General features: G+C 36.5%; 1 protein-coding gene across 2 annotated transcripts; it reads right to left on the reverse strand.

Annotated features, from left to right (window-relative positions):
• Window positions 1-241: 241 nt before the first annotated feature.
• LOC26531130 (cytochrome P450 307a1) lies at window positions 242-14946 on the reverse strand. Of its 2 annotated transcripts, XM_032440811.2 has the most exons (3): window positions 14211-14946; window positions 1057-2034; window positions 242-905 (listed from the first exon to the last, which is right to left on the reverse strand). In XM_032440811.2, the coding sequence occupies exons 1-3, from the start codon at window positions 14614-14616 to the stop codon at window positions 844-846; spliced, it is 1446 nt and encodes a 481-aa protein (XP_032296702.1). In that variant the 5' UTR covers window positions 14617-14946; the 3' UTR covers window positions 242-843. The 2 variants fall into 2 exon arrangements, with proteins under 2 accessions (XP_032296702.1, XP_015024801.1); XM_015169315.3 differs by having other exon boundaries at window positions 246-2034; window positions 14211-14942.
• Between the last annotated feature and the right edge of the window lie 2858 nt (window positions 14947-17804).

Below are 17804 nucleotides of genomic sequence, written 5' to 3' on the forward strand. Positions count from 1 at the left end.
AACAATCCCCAATTTAAAATCTTATTTTAAAATAACTATTTTGCACTGGGTTTTCACTCCCAAATTATATACATAGTTTTAAAACCTATAAATGGAATGCCCATCGACGTCAAGTAGGTTGCTTTCCAGATGCACAGATTGCACAACGGAATCATGTCAATGTCCCCAAAATTAATAAATATATATATGCGATCTGCTTACTTTTTATTTTTATGTCCATTCTTACCCGCCAAATACAATAACATAAGATTGCAATATATTTTATTTATTAAATAAATAATTAGAAGCATATAAAACTACACGTTTTCAGTCTTTCGAAAAACTCCTTAGTAACTACTTATGTACATGAAGAGCACATAAAGAATCAAAATATAGACTCAAAATACGCATAAGACAAGATATATTCTTCAATTGTTGTCCCTTAAAAATATAAGTGCAGATGTTTCACACTCGCTTATACATATTAATTATTTGCATACATATTTATATATATATATATTGAAATAGACCTTTAAGCTTCATGGTATCGGCTTATGAGCTATTTATAATCGTTAATAAGTTAATGTGCTTCTTTACTTCTTAATGCAATACCCAAAATGTGTGGGCAAAAAAAAAAGCCATGAAAACAAATTAAATTTTACGACCGCACAAAGATAATTCAATTTATTTTAAACGTATGTTGAATATTATATACGTGTTTCAACGATTGTTAAAACCTTGAATATTATACTCTTGGTGTTAATACTAACGGAAAGCAAATTGTAGGTAAAGCTACGCTAGCGGGTTTTATTTTAATTGTTGAAAGATCAAAACTATTTATATTGTAGGTTTTTATTATATTGGCTAACAAAACAAATCCAAATCCACGCACCAAATTTTGTCCAATGCATGTGCGTTTTCCAATACTAAAAGGCAAAAAATGGGGAATATTCTTTTTCAATTTCAATTTTTTTGGCTTATCGTTTTCTCTCGTATTTTGTTTATTTAACTTGCTTGGTACATGTCGATGTTCAGCAGAAGAATTGTGTACTCTTGTATCTTTTTCAAACTCAATACCTGAATCAGATTCTTCGGAGCACCTCCTTATGCCATGACATTTTTCTGGCATTGACACACTACTAGTCACTTCTTCTAAAAACCTTTCTGGTTGAAATCTATCAGGATCCTTCCAGTACTTCTGGCTCATGTTGAGCACATAATTATTTATAAAAACAATACTGCCGCTAGTAACGGCATAACCTGATATCGATGTATCCTCTGTGGCTACATGCGGAACAATGGGTGACGATGAGTATCGTAAGACTTCCAATATAGTAGCCATGGTATAAGGCATTTTATCCATGTCATGTAAGGTAATAGTTCGTTGACTGCTTTCGGATACAGAATCGATTTCGCATTGAATTTTTTTTCCAATAACAGGATCCTTGGCTACGTAAGCAAGAGCTAGCATAACTAAGTTTCCAACAGCTGAGTGACCACCTATAAAATCTTCTAGCATAAAAATAATTGTATTACGTGACACATTTTTATTTTCTATAAGACTCTTCAGGAGCGCATCCGTAAAATCAATGTCAGGTTCATCTATATCGATATGCAACTCTCTTTCATTAATTACCCGCTCTAAAATAAATTTGCGAATAGTGGAAGACCAGTGACATATTTTTTGCGTGTGATTATTGTAAATAGGCAAAAGCCACGGTAAAAAATCTAATGGATGCCCTTGATTAATTTCCCAAAAAATTTCATCGAAATACAGAACAACTTGTTGAAATTCTTTGTCTTCATAATCGAACCGCATTGAGCACATATATTGACTAAACATATTTGCGCATGCTTTTAGAATAAGAGGTTTCAATTGAAGGGGTTTGCCAGGCTTAATAGCGTTTTTTAAATTTTTCATTAAATTATCAATTTCATTGCAACCGATACGAGACATTTTTGCGAAATATGATGATGTTTCTCGAGGAGAGCAGTGTCGTCGGGCCAAGTTTCGTCGTTTCTGTTGTAACAATGACCAGTCGCAAAGGGCAAGAGCTGTAAAATAGAAAGATATATGATAATGGTAAATTGTGTATATTGCGAAACTTTTAGGATTGTTAAATCGGAATTTAAATATTCATAAAGTGTGCATGGTGTTTTCCGATTTTTTGTCAGCTTCTTGACTGTATCTAATTTTCCTTAATAAATAAGTATACGTCAGAAGCAAAAAAATAACATATTTGTAGTTAGTTTATTTTAGCTTCACAAGAACACTATCTTGTAACAGCTGAACAACTTTGCATGACCTATGAAAAACAAAAAACACAGTCGCGGCTTGGTGATGCTGACAGAAGCAACGAAGCTAGTCGCTAGCCTTCCTTTAACAAAGTTGGTCGGTCGATGGTGCTTTGCGTCGCTTCGTTTTCAAAGTACATTGAGAAAAAAAGTCTTGAACTTACGATCGACAAAAAGTGCTATTGCTTAACCCATTAAATGCATGCTTTATTTAAATGATATATTAGGATGATATATCAGGAAAATTAAAGAATTTAATAATTTTTTCACAAGGCGGTTAAGAAAATAACACAGATAGATTGATTTCACATTTGTTTGTGGACAGTGTATGCTCAGGAAAAGTTCTTGTCTCAGCCAATGGCGAGCAAGTCCCTTTGGTTGAATTATGCATGCATAAGTACATCAAAATATGAATATATGTGTTGTTATTTACTGTTCCGAATTAAGCTGGTAAAGAAATAAATATTCTTAGTTTTCTAGCGATGATCATGACCTATCTAAAATTTGTGTTCACATATAAATGCAAGTTGTGTACTGTTGGCTACATAGAAAATATGTATTTTTAAGTCAATGCAAATATTTGCTTATATTTCTTTTTCTTTTCTCGGAGAGCCCAATGGTACAGATTACGTTTGCGTTCTTGATATTCAAAAAAACAAAGCTGCATAGAAACATTTTGTTGTATGGCGTTAGTCATCTTAGATTTTAGATTGTCTTTGCCTGAGCCATGCCCATGTATTTGTCTATTAGACCGTCCTAAGTCGAAATGTATGCACCTGTCGATTTCCGAGACTATAAGAGAGCTTTCATTGTTACCTCTTAGACGCTCTTAGTATATACATACATATTTGGGATGTACATGTTATGCATATATTAATTGTATATATCTCTAAATCATAATGTTCATGCAGCTGTTTGCTTTGATGACACTCTGAGGGCAATAGTTTGCTGCGGCTAACCAATAACTTATACGAGGCGCAAGAAATGCGATATTGCTTGAGAACGGCGCATTTTAAAACTAATGGGAATGCGAACATTGAGTGTGAATAAAGTCTTAAAATGTGCGTAAAAATTGTTTTTCCGGCACATCCCAAAAATGTTCCATCTGCATTGGCTCCAGCTGGTGAGGGCAAGCATCGAAAGGAGCCTATTTGGGTCCACATACATTTAGGCTATCAAAGAACGTAGTTAGCCCGAAAGTAATAGGGGTAGAATCACCCATACGAAATGCGGGGAATAGGCGAAAGAGATAAAGTAAAGAATCCACATTTTATTAAGATATGTTCCTACTAATTTTAAAACAATTCACTTTTTAAGAATATAAAAATATTCTATAGCACAACAGACCTATTGCTGAGAGTTTGGTATGATCATTTAACTAATTAACAAGTAAGACTGAGGAATACCCTGAACCCTCCTGTTCCAACACCAAACAAAAAAAAATTCCCTTGGCAGGGTTTGAAATCGCAACTGACCGCATTACTGGCTATGCCTCTACTCAGCAGCCACACCAATAATTAAGTACTTATGAGCATAAAATGAAATAAAATAGCATTACAGAAAACAGTCGCAATTACCATGCTGTTAGAAGGAGAAGGAGACGTGCATGAATGCGTGTGTGTACATGTATACAGAAATTCTGAAAGATGCTGCCCCATCCAATTGCGCAGTTGTACATAACTTTGGTTTTTTCTTAACAGAAATTTTCTACAGTATATCTTATTGTACCACAGAATATTTATGTATTCTCAAAAAGTCAGATGCATTTTAATTGGGACTTAAATTAGATGGCAATACAAGTTCGCTTATTAACTTGATATATAGATCTGCGGTGGTAGCGAGGAGTAGCGGTAGTTACTTGACATTGATATAATATTCTAGAAGCAACATATCATGTTTAGTGACTCTAGCTCTTTCTATTTACCAAATTTCCTCAAAAAACAAGGATTTCGAAATCTATTTTTATCGATAGCTTGGACTCGGAGTAAGTTATAGATTTTCGGAAACAAACTCGATCTGCGCAGGCACTAGAAGGACCTACATATTAGATTTGAAGTCTCTAGCTCTTATAGGTTCTGAGATCCTTGGGTTCATACATACGGACAGACAGACTGACGGACTAGGCTAGATCGACTCGGCTATTGATGATCATTGATCAGTAGTGATAGAGAATTGAATTGATTAGTCAACACAGAAGAGTCGATTTCACCCGTAATTAATTTATGAATAAATATTACACCCAGCATGGTTCTACGAGGAAGTTTTCTCAAAGAAGGAAGTTTAATTATCAGAAGGTTGCTGGAGTGTGACAGTAACCGCACACCAGGATCCTAAATTAAGCCACGACAAACAACAAGAATTGTTTCTGAACTGATTCAATTCTGTCTTGATGAATGGTGTATAGCGACCAGATACATGAGGTATACTCAAGAATAGGTCTTACCATAGATTTATAAAGTGTTTTTGTCGTGTACGGATCGTCAAACTCGAGAATAGGTCTTACCAAAGATTTATAAAGTGTTTTTGTCGTGTACGGATCGTCAAACTCCAACGACCATCGTTTGATGAAACCCATAACTATTATTTCCTTGTTTACATACGAGTCGAACTTTACTTTAAAATCAAGGTTGACACGCTAGAGCGGTATGCTATCAAGGATTTAAAAAGCCAATTGAGGTGGGCTTCTATATAAGGTCATTTAGAGCAGCTTAAGTTTAAAAGGTTGCCTAGACACCAAGCCTAAAACGCATCAATGTCAGCTTGTAAAAGATACAATGATGCCATATTTTTAAATGCAAGGCATATAAATGAGACAGTATCGAGAGAAGGTCATTGATGAATAGAGTAAAAAGTATCTGGCCAAGATGACTACCTTTAGAAACATGGAAGTCACTAGAATGCGTTTGAAAAACGAATTTCTGAAAATAATCTTTTGGGTTCTATTACGGAACAATCCAGTTCAAGAGATTGACTGGGAAGCCGAGAAGGCATAATTTATAAAGCAGCAAGTTGACAGAGTAGAAAGCCTTACTAAAATCAACATTGATGACGTCAGTCTGCATTCTTTTCTTAAACCAATTAATTGGAATCGAAGCAAGCTCAAAAAGGTTAGTGGTAGATCTGCACTTCACGCACCCATGTTGAGAAGGTGAAATAAAAGCAGTACATAAATGTTGCAGTTGAGAAGTTATAATTCTCTCAAAAGCTTTAGGTGTAGCAAATAGTTAGGAAATGCCTCTATAGTTTTCGATATCAGACTTACTCCCTTTCTTATGGTGTGGGATAATGTTTCATTCCTGCCGAATGGTCGGGAAAATGTTCACGGACAATTCAAAAAGTTTTAATGCTGCAGCGCAGTATCTGAGCGAGCAATCAGAACAAGATCATTCAGTTTTTGAAAATCAGCCTTTCAGAAACAACGCATACGCTCAGCTAATTCCGATTCATTGATAGGGACTCGAGCTGGTATATCAATGACCATTTCTAAAGTTGGATGAAAAGGGTCTTCAGGAAAAGCGCATTGATCCCATGCAAGCTCGAAAGAAATTAGTTTTTTGACGCAGCAACTAAAAATGATGCGCCAATAGCAAAGGTGGTAATAAAATCGGAGTCCGATTTTTCTTTTTGACCATATATTTTTTACTATTAAGTATTCCGGCCAAAACTCTGTACAACAAATATAAGTAAATATTTCTGGCGGAATACTTATTTTAAAGGACGCAATATCCCTTTCTGAAGCGGAATTAAATTTATCCACCATTATACCTGGGGCTTGAATTTTCGCCTGCGTAAAGGCTTTTACGCCATCTGATGAGAAGTGAGGGGCAAGCCTAGAAACAAAAATATGTCTTTTCGGTGAAAGACCGACTAGAGGCTTAGGCGTCACAGGTAGGACAGTGGGAACAGCATTAACTGTGGAACCTAAAAAAGCCGGTAGTGCGGCCTTCTAGCGGCTGTTGTAAAATTGATTGTTGCTGTCGCTCTTTCGGAGCACGGACGAACGGATAATTCGACTGGTTTTTCTCGTAACGATGTCACAGTTTTCGGGACAGATATAGATAGATTGATTGCTTGCTCTTTTGCACACCAAGAGAGGCGATGTGCGGTTAAACAACAAACAACAGCAAGAAGCTTACCCACGGAGCTGATAGCGCAAGCGCACAATAAAAAATGCACAAGACAAATATAAAAGAAGCAATATTTAAATACTTAAATGCCTAGGCCACCAGCATGCAAAGAAGAAAAAAGAATAGTAGAAATATTTAAAATATAAATATTAAAACGGCGGTGTTCTATTAAATCCAAAACAAAACGTAGAGTTCACTGTGGAGAAACGAGGACCTCGACAAAGGTTCGCGGGAGATACAGGCGGCTACGGTAAATTATACCACGCCTGAGATCGTATGATCCGAAGTGGTGCGCTCAAAGCTCAAGATGCTACGTTTTAAGCCTGTTACTTTGCACAGTGCGCAAGGTCAGCGGTATCGCTTCCCATTTAGCTTTGATTCAGATTGTGTTTGGCCAAAAATGTAATTGCTTGATAGAGCAAAAGCCCCTCACTACAATTCCCTACTAGCCCAGATAACTCTGGTAGCTAGTCAACATACACCACGCCAATAACAAAAAGGAAGCCCAGGACATTGCTGTTAGTCGCTGGACACCCAACTTCATAAATAAAACCGGATTTCGATATCGATTTTGACTGATTTTATAGAACAGGATAGTTATTCGATGACTGCTCGATAACTATAAGAGCGTACGTCCAAATCTCTAGCTCTTAAAGCCTCTGCGATCGACGCGTTCGTAAATACCGACGGGCTAACAGATATATAGGCAGACATAGCTGGATAGATACGACATTTGAAGCCGACTAAGAATATGTATACTTTGCCTCGTCGGCGATGCTTCCTTCTGTGTACAATATTTTCAATTGGTTCGGTGGATAAAAAGTGATGACTTGAAAAGCCGGATGCCTGTCCATTCGCCAAGGATCTATGTATTGGAAAACCTGCAAGCCCAACAGTCTTTTACTGGGTAGTCGACTTAAGTGTTTGGGGCAAGACAGCCCCAATTCTCGTTACGTGCTGCCGAAGGGACAAAACACTGCGGTGAGGCAGTGCTGCCAACCAATCGCTCAATATCGCAAATCCTTAGCTGTGCAATGGACCATTCACAGTAATCGTAACACCAACATACTTAAGCACAATCCCTCATTGGAATCATTCGGACGGTTATGTCTAAGACGTAGGAACGCAGTGGTAGAGGGTATTTCAAAGAAGAGGGTTAAAGCAGTTGCAGCTTATCGCACACTAGGTAGTGTTGTGTCATATTTTGTTTGCACATTTCCTGCTCTGAGTAAGAACCTATTGTCTTCACCATCAGATACCTCCAATCAAAAACTCATACGCATTTAAGACTTCACCGCAGCCACTGGAGCCGAACACTGTTTTATTCTTTAAGACGACTGGTCCCAGCTGTACAATTGTGCAGGCAGCGATGTCACCATTAAATTCTTTTATGCTACTGTAAGCTAGCATTTAATGTCTGGCTGTCATGTAAATTGATGAATTAAAAAACAGTAAGTCAAGGTACTATTAAAAAATGTTGCAAATCGTGAAATCAAGGTTAGCAACTAAATCTTCTTACGCTTAGTTCTATCTGTTGCAAGTAGTACCAATATCAGCTTTAATTATACCATTATTGCGGCAATTTCAGCTTTGATAACTTTAAATGAAACCTGTCAAATACTTCTCCGAGCATTGACGGTCTTCCCGTAGACATTTTTCAAACTATGTGGAAACTTTCTCTTCTGAGTATGAAAATAAGCCATATCCATATCCAGATGTCGAAATTAATTTTCAGTCTAATCATAGCTAGCAAAATAATCAAGCTGGTATCCTCAGTGTGCCCCACCAGTATACCCGTTTGTGTTCTAAGGCGCTCTGCTGTAGCTCCTTGCTAACCTACTTTGAAACATTTTGTGTTGTCTATAGGTACTTTTGTATTTCCCTGCTTTATGAATATAATCGATTTTTAGTTTTCTGCATAAAAAAGTAGTGAATCGTTTGATGAAAGCTAAAAATGTATTAACTCATTGTCCTCACCCCTCACGATTTGCTTCTTGGATTTATCAGAGGATCATGGAGTTGGACGATCCCATGAGTTTGGCTCATGTCACTGGTCTCTACAATATTCAATTCATTAAGGCATAATTGAATCTGGACAGAAACACTTGCCTTCCTAGGATCATGGATCCTCCATTTTCTAGTACAGTCCGACCGACATTTCCTCTTTAAATAAAAGTAGAGTTATGGGAAACCTTTTAATTACTCATAAATTGACCACTGGGTTGACTAGCCAAATTAACTTTTCAATCGGAACTAGACTAACACGTTACTATCAAATAATTTGAATTATCAAACCACTGTGCAATTTAGAATTGATGCAAGCTGGTCAATTAAACCCTAGTACTTTGAGATAAAGAATTATTAGCACATCTTAGTAATTTTAAATGAATCATTTTATCCATTGAAAATAAGTATAAAGGGCATACTGTTGTTGGGGTAATGCATATATTAGTTCCTATCCAATTAAGTATATTCTTATTCATATTCTGTGCGCTATATACGTCTATCCTTTTGTCCGTCTGTCTGTATGGGTCGATTTATAAAGCCAGAAGTGCTTAAGCCGAGAAATGTTGAATCATAATCATGTTATTTGTATGAATGTCTCTAGTTTATAAAAGCTAGAGTAAGCAAGATCACTCTTGTCGGGAATGCCGGTCTTGGGGATACCCTGAATCCTCAAGTTAACGATTATCTGAAATATACTCGTACTCTGCAAGTAAAAGAAGGACTTACAATCAATATCCAAAGTCTTTAGTTCTAATAAGTTCTGAGATCGACGCGATCATACATACTGACAAAGAGCCAGACGGACAAGGCTGGGTCGTATCGGTTACTATAATATTGCAGGTCAAATAGTACTCTTGAATGTAGGTCCTCCTAGTTCGAGCGCACTGCGAATAAAAACATTAAAAATTTTCCCTGTCTCCAAGCAATCGATCAAAATTTTTTAAGCAAACTGTTGTCTTGAGAGCTAGAGTCAACAAATATGATGTTTGGCCTATACAAAGGTATATCCAAATTAAGCATCTGTTTACAAGTACAATTGGTGATTTTTTTGGTTGCATATCATCATCTAGAATTTTATTTCTATCTTATCTATGCATGAGAACTTTTAGGCAGTAGGGTTTTTTGTTTTTAATAACGAGCTTTTTATTTTGGGAAAAGCAGGTAGACACTACTTTTTAAATAAATTTCTTAAGATTTTAAATGTAATAATCGTAATAAATTCTCAAGTATTACTTTAAATTTTTAATTTAATAATTTAATTGAAATATGCGATGCATGCATCGAACTATAAATAAGAGTGATGCATACGAGCTTCGATACTCAACGGACTCTTGAGTGGTTCAACTGTGTCAATGGAATGTCGAATGGGTACATACATACATAGAAAAAATAAGTTAAGTCTGTGGGTTTTACATATCTGGTGTGGGGTTTGCGGAGATATTTTGGTGGTCATTGCAGTGGTGCAATTTGGCGTGATATTTTGTAAGACCGTATTTGAACTAAGTGCTGCATAAAAATGTTTTAGAGCGGACATTAGTGAAATTGCGTCATTTCAATAATTGCATGCGATAATTCAAATTGAAATTATGGAAAAGGTAAAACACTTGTTCGATGCGGAGGTTCCAAACCAATTAAGTAGTGGAGAATGTGGCATTGTTTCCAGATTAAGGGACAAGCGCCGAAGTGCAATATTTGGAGCATTTACTGCTTAACAGATACCCGCAACTCGTTCTGAGGCAGTGCGAAAAATAGTTTTGAGTCTTAAAGAAGATTTGGCTAGCTACTTCCTGTGTTAATTTGAACGCATTGGGTAGGAAAGCAGATTAAGCAGTTGATGAGCGTATAGGAATAACCATAGTGATATCGATGGATTATGGTTGGATAACCAAATGAGATATACAAAATGGTGTATTTCCTTTACGTTCACGTTTATTGGTAACACCTATTTAACTTCTTGAATGAGGGTGGCAGCGAAATAAAAATCAGCGATGCCGTCCTATCACACAGAGAACATGTCTGTTATACTCTCTTGCTCAAAATAGAAAATGAGAGGCTTCCTTTTTTTTCTTCGATATGTCCCATCTATATATTGCATGGCTAGTAAAAATACACTCAGCAACGCAATATCAAGCATAAGTGGTTACAAAAAATATATTCGGTTGACAACTCCTTTAACCGAATCTCAATACGCCACTTTAAGAAGTTATTATAGCATACAAGATATCGGCAAGCCAAGCGGCTGTTATCTGAGTCAGCAAATTTCATACATATATAAATACGGTTCAGCGTTAGTAATGTCGTGAAATGTAGGCCAACGGCTTACAATCAAACAATTTATCGTATAAACATAACTAACCAATCATCGTTCTTTGCCAATACTTCTAAAAATAATATTTGTAATACACTTAATCAACACTCACCAAATATTAATCCACTGACGCGAGGCTTAAAGAATTTTTTTTACATTTGTATAGGGAATGGATAGAAATAAAACTCTTAAGATAAGAGTAGATTTTGCTGCGGCTGCGTCCTTTCGTTTGCTTACAAACTCTAAATACATATACGAAGAACATGACTATACAACAAGCCCGAGACAGAAAATTATCATTAGATTAAATAATACAACCCCTTTGCATAGCACTCCAAGACTATCACGTTATGAGAGGGAGCTAAAATTATTGACTTTTTTAAATAAAAGAAAAATCTGATAAAGTAACTCCCTAAAGTGTTGGTTGATAATATATCTGGAGATATATTTTATTTTATTAAAGCAAGTTAATCCAATAGGAGTAGTGGCGAAATATGTGAAATTCATGTCTTTTGTGACTCCCAGGTCCAATATTACTGTTTACGAATGAGCCTGCTATTTTATTAAAAGTTTTATTTTTGAAGTATTTAGAGATTTTCTTTAAACTTAGAAAATAGTAGCGATAGCGATAGCATCTACATATATTTTAGGAAAATTACTAGACCGGATTACGGAATTCAAGAAATAAACCTTCAGATATTTATATGTTTTGAGAAGGAAAGTGAGTTGTTACGAAATAGAGAGGTTCTGGGACGCCCGAAGATTCGTACTTTTATTAGCTAGCATACCTCGGCCATTGACAGAGTTGTTATAACGGGGTCCGTTCCTTCTTAACAAATAACAATTAAATACATTTAATGGCAATTCTACCAGTATTGCCAAAATCCAAACAAAACAATTAAGAGGTTCAAGTCGGGAGCTCCCGACTAGGGAATACCCTGAACCCTCTTCTTCCAACATCAAATATATATAAATATATTCTATTTTAGAAGCTATATGTCAAGTTTGGGGACTTTAGCTCTTATTATTTACCAAAATCGATTGCTTGGAAACGGAGTAAGTTATCGATGATCGGAAACAAACTCGATCTGACCGCGCCCTAAGAGCACCTACATAAAAGTCAAGTCTCTAGCTCTTATAGGCTCTAAGATCCTTGCGTTCATACATACGGTCGGACGGACGGACGGACAGACTGACGGACATGGCTAGATCAACTCGGCTATTGATGCTGATCAAGAAATTATATACTTTATGGGGTCGGAGAAGCTTCCTACTGCCTGTTACATACATTTGGATAAATACAATATACTTACTAAAATTGCCCAAAAAACAGGATATCGTTATCAATTTTTATCGATTGCTTGGAAACGGAGTAAGTTATCGATTATCGGAAACAAACTCGATCTGCGCAGGGACTAGGAGCACCTAAATCTTATTCCAAGGCTCTAGCTCATACAGGTTCTGAGATCCTTGCGTTCATACATACGGACAGACGGACATGGCTAGATCGACTCGGCTATTGGTGCTGATCAAGAATATACATACTTTATGTTAATTAAGAACACAAAGTTGGAATCACAGTTTCTCGCTCACGTCAGTCTTGTGCGCATCATCATATAGCCGAAAAATTAATATTCGTTTATTCAACCTTTGACCAACATTTTTTATTAAAGATCGAATGGGAACAAGGTAAAATGATGCGTATGTCCGTCTTTCGCTAAATTTGCACATTGCGGGTAGCACTTCAAATCACTGAAATCTGCAATCATAATGTTGGATATAAAGAGTATGTTTGAAATTGATCAGACGAAACTTGAAATATCTGTATTTTTAAATATCGTCCACTACAATAGGTCTGAAATAAATTTTTATGAGATCCTTTCGAATGATTTTGAACTTAAATTTTCAGTGAACAAATCCTTCATATACATTTTGCATACAAGAGGGATGGACAATCCGAAACAAAAGTGCAAAGTAACTTTACTACATAACATAACTTCAATAAACATTTCAGTTTCTTAGCTCGTACGGTTTGGGCTGTGCGTTGATTACCAATCAGTCAGTCGGGACAATCAGTTTATACATAGATATATATTATATACCATCGGTTGTTACCCGGCCTTGCCCCTGACTAGTTTGGTTCTAAAAAGGTTAGAAATCAATTTTTTACCTAGTTGCCGCCCGTGAAAAGTGTAATTCTGCCCGTACTATCTTGATCTCCACTTATATTTCAACATATGTTTGAATTCCATTGTATAAAGAAACATGTTGGAATTAAAAACTTCCGCCCGTCATAGTATTGCGGGGAAAAGCTTGAAGCCGTAGGGGGGATATTTTACGAAAAAAATAATATTACTTTGAAGCCGAACAGATGGTAGAATTAAACTGTCATACAACCGTTTTTCGCCAATTTACCACAGTTGCGAATGGAATTTCCAAAATCGCTACATCACGTATTAATTAAATTTTGATAGTTGCCTTTGAAAGTAAAATTAAGACCCCCCACAAAATCTATGATCCACAATTTCGATCGAATATGCCTACATTTTGCAAAAAGCGTACAACATACCGCAAATGAGTTTTCTGATGGATCCTTGCGAATAAGCTTACACCCGAAGCTCCGCTTATTTAACCTTTGACCTGCATTCATTTTCCAAGAAGAGAAGATTTTGCGAAAAATGTGATACCCGAATCAAGTCGATCGGATGCTAAATAAAAAACTTTCATACAACCGTTTTCCGCTAATTTGCCACTGTTAGGGATGGTATTTCCAAAACATGATAGTATTTCTGAAACCTGTATTCAGTAAATACTTATAAATATAAGTTAGAAGTGAATCGTGGAAAATTTAAAACTTTTCAAAAAAGTCTTTGATGCGAATTTTCAACCAAGGAAGTTTGTATTTTGCAAACAGTGTGAAACACGTCTGCATGTTCATATAGATTCAAAGAAGTTGCTTTGAACCCGAAACATCACCAACCAAATTTTTGACCCATATTTCCACCAAGAATGGGGTTATCCAAAAAGTGTGAGCCGTCAAATAAATTTGAACATAGATTGAAATTGGATTTGAGGCCGATTGAATGGAAAACAATAAGGTTACATACAACCTTTTTACAGATAAAATTACGGCTTTTCAGCTCTGGTTGTTGTGCGTTGATCACTAATCGGTCTGGCAGTCAGCTAGTCGGCCAGGCTAGAGAGTTTTATAAGTAATGATAATTATGTATATGGAATATGGACAGTAGAAATTCGGATAGAAGCTACGCGGATATTTTATGCAACTAAGAAAACTTTCTATTATGCGACGAAAATTCAAAATGAAATTGTTGACCTTTTAGTTCTTAAAAAGAACATAGGTTCATACCGACTGACAGAAACATGGCAAGACTATATTTTTTAATGGTAAGAAATTATGCACACGCAAATTAACCATAGTTTTTTTTATTTATTATATCAGGACATTATGATATTAGATTTTTGGCAAGACTTACAGTTATTTCGATCACCTCCGAATAGTTTATGATAACGCAAATAATCTGGTCGACCTCCAAAAAACTTTCCATTCTTATTTAGGACCTCTTTTATTAACTCCAAGTTATTGACGACCAAACAACGTGTTTGACCAAGGGTTAAAGAGTAAATATCTCCATAATGTTTTGTCAATGATCCAAACCCCTTGAAGGGATTAAGAAACTTGCTAACAATATCCAAGTTTCCGATTATTGGCCAAGGATGCGGACCAGGAGCTCGAACAATTTTGCGTTTAACATTTTTTGAATTAAACCGTCTGATTCTGTTAATTGCTCTTTTCTGGCAGTCAAATAATATAAAAATGTAGGATGCGATTATTCCTACGAATAATATTCCAGTATTAATATAGAGCACTGAGAAAAACATTTTTGTACTAAGCGGAGGGTTTGGTAAGGCACTTTAAATTAAAAATGTTTTTGATAACTTTTAAACGCAATTTATTATATTTAATATTAATAGGTATTGGACAATAATATGTTTTTATATTGACAGAAGACACAAATGCAATGTTCCTGATTCTTGATTGAAGAATATTTGCTTTGCAAAGCACTTTCTTTCACTCGTTTTATTTAAGCGCTCTTCAGAATGCTCGCGAGTACATTCACACATGTATACGCCAATATAAGAATTTATAAATATGTATATACACAAATGCCCTTGTATGTATGGGTGTATATATTATCACCCAAAGATATGCGCATGTTTGCTTATGCAAAGCTCTTCTATGTACACAGTGTAATAATTTTAAAGTGAACATATTTTTATTAATTCTAAATAAAAATATTGTCACTTCAAATTTACAAAATCCAAAACATACATATGTATGTACGTATGCATGAATATGTTATTGCCTACACATACGCATGCATATATATAAAATTATGTACATACATATTTTGATGTTCTATGTATGCCTACAAATGCACTTACATATGCATGTGTGTGTCAACTTCATACACATGGTTTTGTGTTCAACCTAACACAGTATTATGGCTCAGACTGGTCCCAAATGTTATACCAAGGTGAATTTTATTAAATAAAAAGTAAGCAGTTCTATTGGGAACTCCCGACTAGGTTATACTCTGAACCCTCTTATTCCAACACCAAAGAAATTAATAAAAAAAAGTTTTCCAGGGTTCGAACTCGCAACTGACCGCATTACTTGCTGTCGACTCTACTCAACAGCAACACCAGCAAAAAAAAAAAAAATAAAAATACTTTCCCCGGTAGGGCTCAAACTCGCGACAGACCGCACCACTTGCTATGCCTCTACTCGGCAGCTACGCCACTAATTATGTACTTATGATAAAAAAAAGGAACTAAAAAAACATTACAGAAAAATGTCGCAATTACCATGCTGTTAGAATGCGAAGGAGACGGGCATGAATGTGTGTGTGTAAGTTAACAACAAATAAATTCAAACAGTCCCAATAAGAAGGATTGCAACACCTCATAAGAAGTGCAGCAAAATGCTGACCTGGTGTCTGTGCCATTTCCGCCACGCGCCGACTGGCAACCTTCGAAAATTCCAAGAAGAATTGCCCAACGGGCCAACAACATCAGCAGCGACGCCGCTGCCAACGCCGCTGCCGCTAAGCCACAGGTTACTAGGGCTAAAATTGATTTAAGTTTATTTAGTTGCAAATTAACATCAAATAAAGGAAATCTTGCTTCCCTAAAAATTATATTTTTTTCATCGTTTAATAAGCTTTGGAATGAACTGGCGCCCGAGCAGGGACCGGCTCGTGTTACAACAGAACAAAACGCTTCTACGTGTTAGTCGGTTATACGCGTTAGTCGGTTATACGCGAAAATTAAACCAGTGCAACTCTCGTTGATTAAATTCAACGATTGGTTAAATTCGCGAAAGGCAATTGGAACTTAACTGTCCCATCGGTGGACAACGCATCTTGTAAGGCCCGCCCGAAGGATACTCTCAACAAAGACTGGTCGCAGGATCCCCAGTAAATACCCAAAGGCTTCAAAAAGGATGAAATCCGGACCGGCAGGGGAGGTTGCCACATCAGGAATAATACTGTAAGTTAAAAATTAACTGAAACAAAAAAAAAAAGCAAACGAACAACTAACACAAAAGTGAAATAAAATTATAAGAATAATAAATACTAAATATTGTAGAACGATAAGCATGATAAAAAAGTGTAAAACGATAAACAAATATAAGGACTACGAACGTAGTATAAATTATTTCCAACTTTGCGACTCCCAAGGGACCCTCCAAAGTAGAAGGAAGAAATCAGCCACTGGTTTTAAAAAGAAAACAAAAACGATCAAAAATTCAATTAAAATATGGAGTAAAAAATTAACACTAGATTTAAATATACTTCGAAAATATCTTAAAATATACAATATAAGTAATATATCTCGTTTATGGCTAATGAAAGCAATTTAGTTAGACCCCCAATAGTATCAGATCAACCACAGGTAGGCGGACATAACTTGAACAAACAGCAACAACTACATATCGACAGACAAAACGAACATTTACAAAATAGAGTCATGGCGAATAACGCAGAACAGATAATAGCAACCACGGTTAGCCAGATTTTGGCACAACAACTGCCGACATTGGTAAAGCAGTTAGTCAACCCCTCTAGAGAGTTTAGTGATGTAGACGACCAAACAATAACTGCCAACCACAATTTGAATGACTTAGACAGAGTTCCGGACATAGCTAAAAGCCTCAGAGAATTCTCCGGTAATCCAGCGAAATTTAGCTCATGGAAGAAGAGTGTAGATCGTATACTCTCAGCCTATGCAGCTGAGGCAGGTTCGCCAAAATACTTTGGCATATTGCATACAGTGAGAAACAATATCACAAGCAGTGCCGACGCGGCCCTCGAGTCGTATAATGTTCCCCTAAATTGGAGCGCTATCTCCAAATGTCTCACGCTGCACTACGCAGACAAAAGAGATCTGGGAACATTAGAATATCAGATGACAATGTTAGTGCAAGGTAACAACCAAACAGTAGAAGAATTCTACCAGGTCGTCATGGAATTAAATAGGGAATACGAAACCCTTACGACAAAAATATACCGAGATAAAGCATTAGATACCTTCATTAGCGGTTTGAAGGGAGATTTACCACGGATTCTTGGAATAAAGGAGCCAGCAGATCTACCTTCAGCCCTTCACTATTGTCTAAAACTAGAGAATCAAAGCTATCGCACTAACATGGTTTTGAATAGAAATGAACAGACACATGCCAGAAACCCAATTAGAAATATACCACCACCTACACTGCCACCCCGAACAGCTCAGCCTTCTTTCGCTCAAACTTTTAGGCCACCACCCTTTAGCTTCAGGCCCCAACTGCCGATCCATACACCTTGGCCAACCAATACAAATCATGGACCACCGATAATGGACCAATTCCACAACACCCCAACCAACGAACATACCAGACACACCCACAAAAGGTATACATACCCAATAGACCTTCCGCACCAAAACCCCAACCTGAGCCAATGGACGTGGACCAAAGCATCCGCACGAGGATGATAAACTACATGAACAGACCCAATTTTGAAGTA

The sequence above is a fragment of the Drosophila virilis genome, unplaced genomic scaffold (genome assembly GCF_030788295.1).
Source record: "Drosophila virilis strain 15010-1051.87 unplaced genomic scaffold, Dvir_AGI_RSII-ME tig00001170, whole genome shotgun sequence".
Taxonomy (NCBI): domain Eukaryota; kingdom Metazoa; phylum Arthropoda; class Insecta; order Diptera; family Drosophilidae; genus Drosophila; species Drosophila virilis.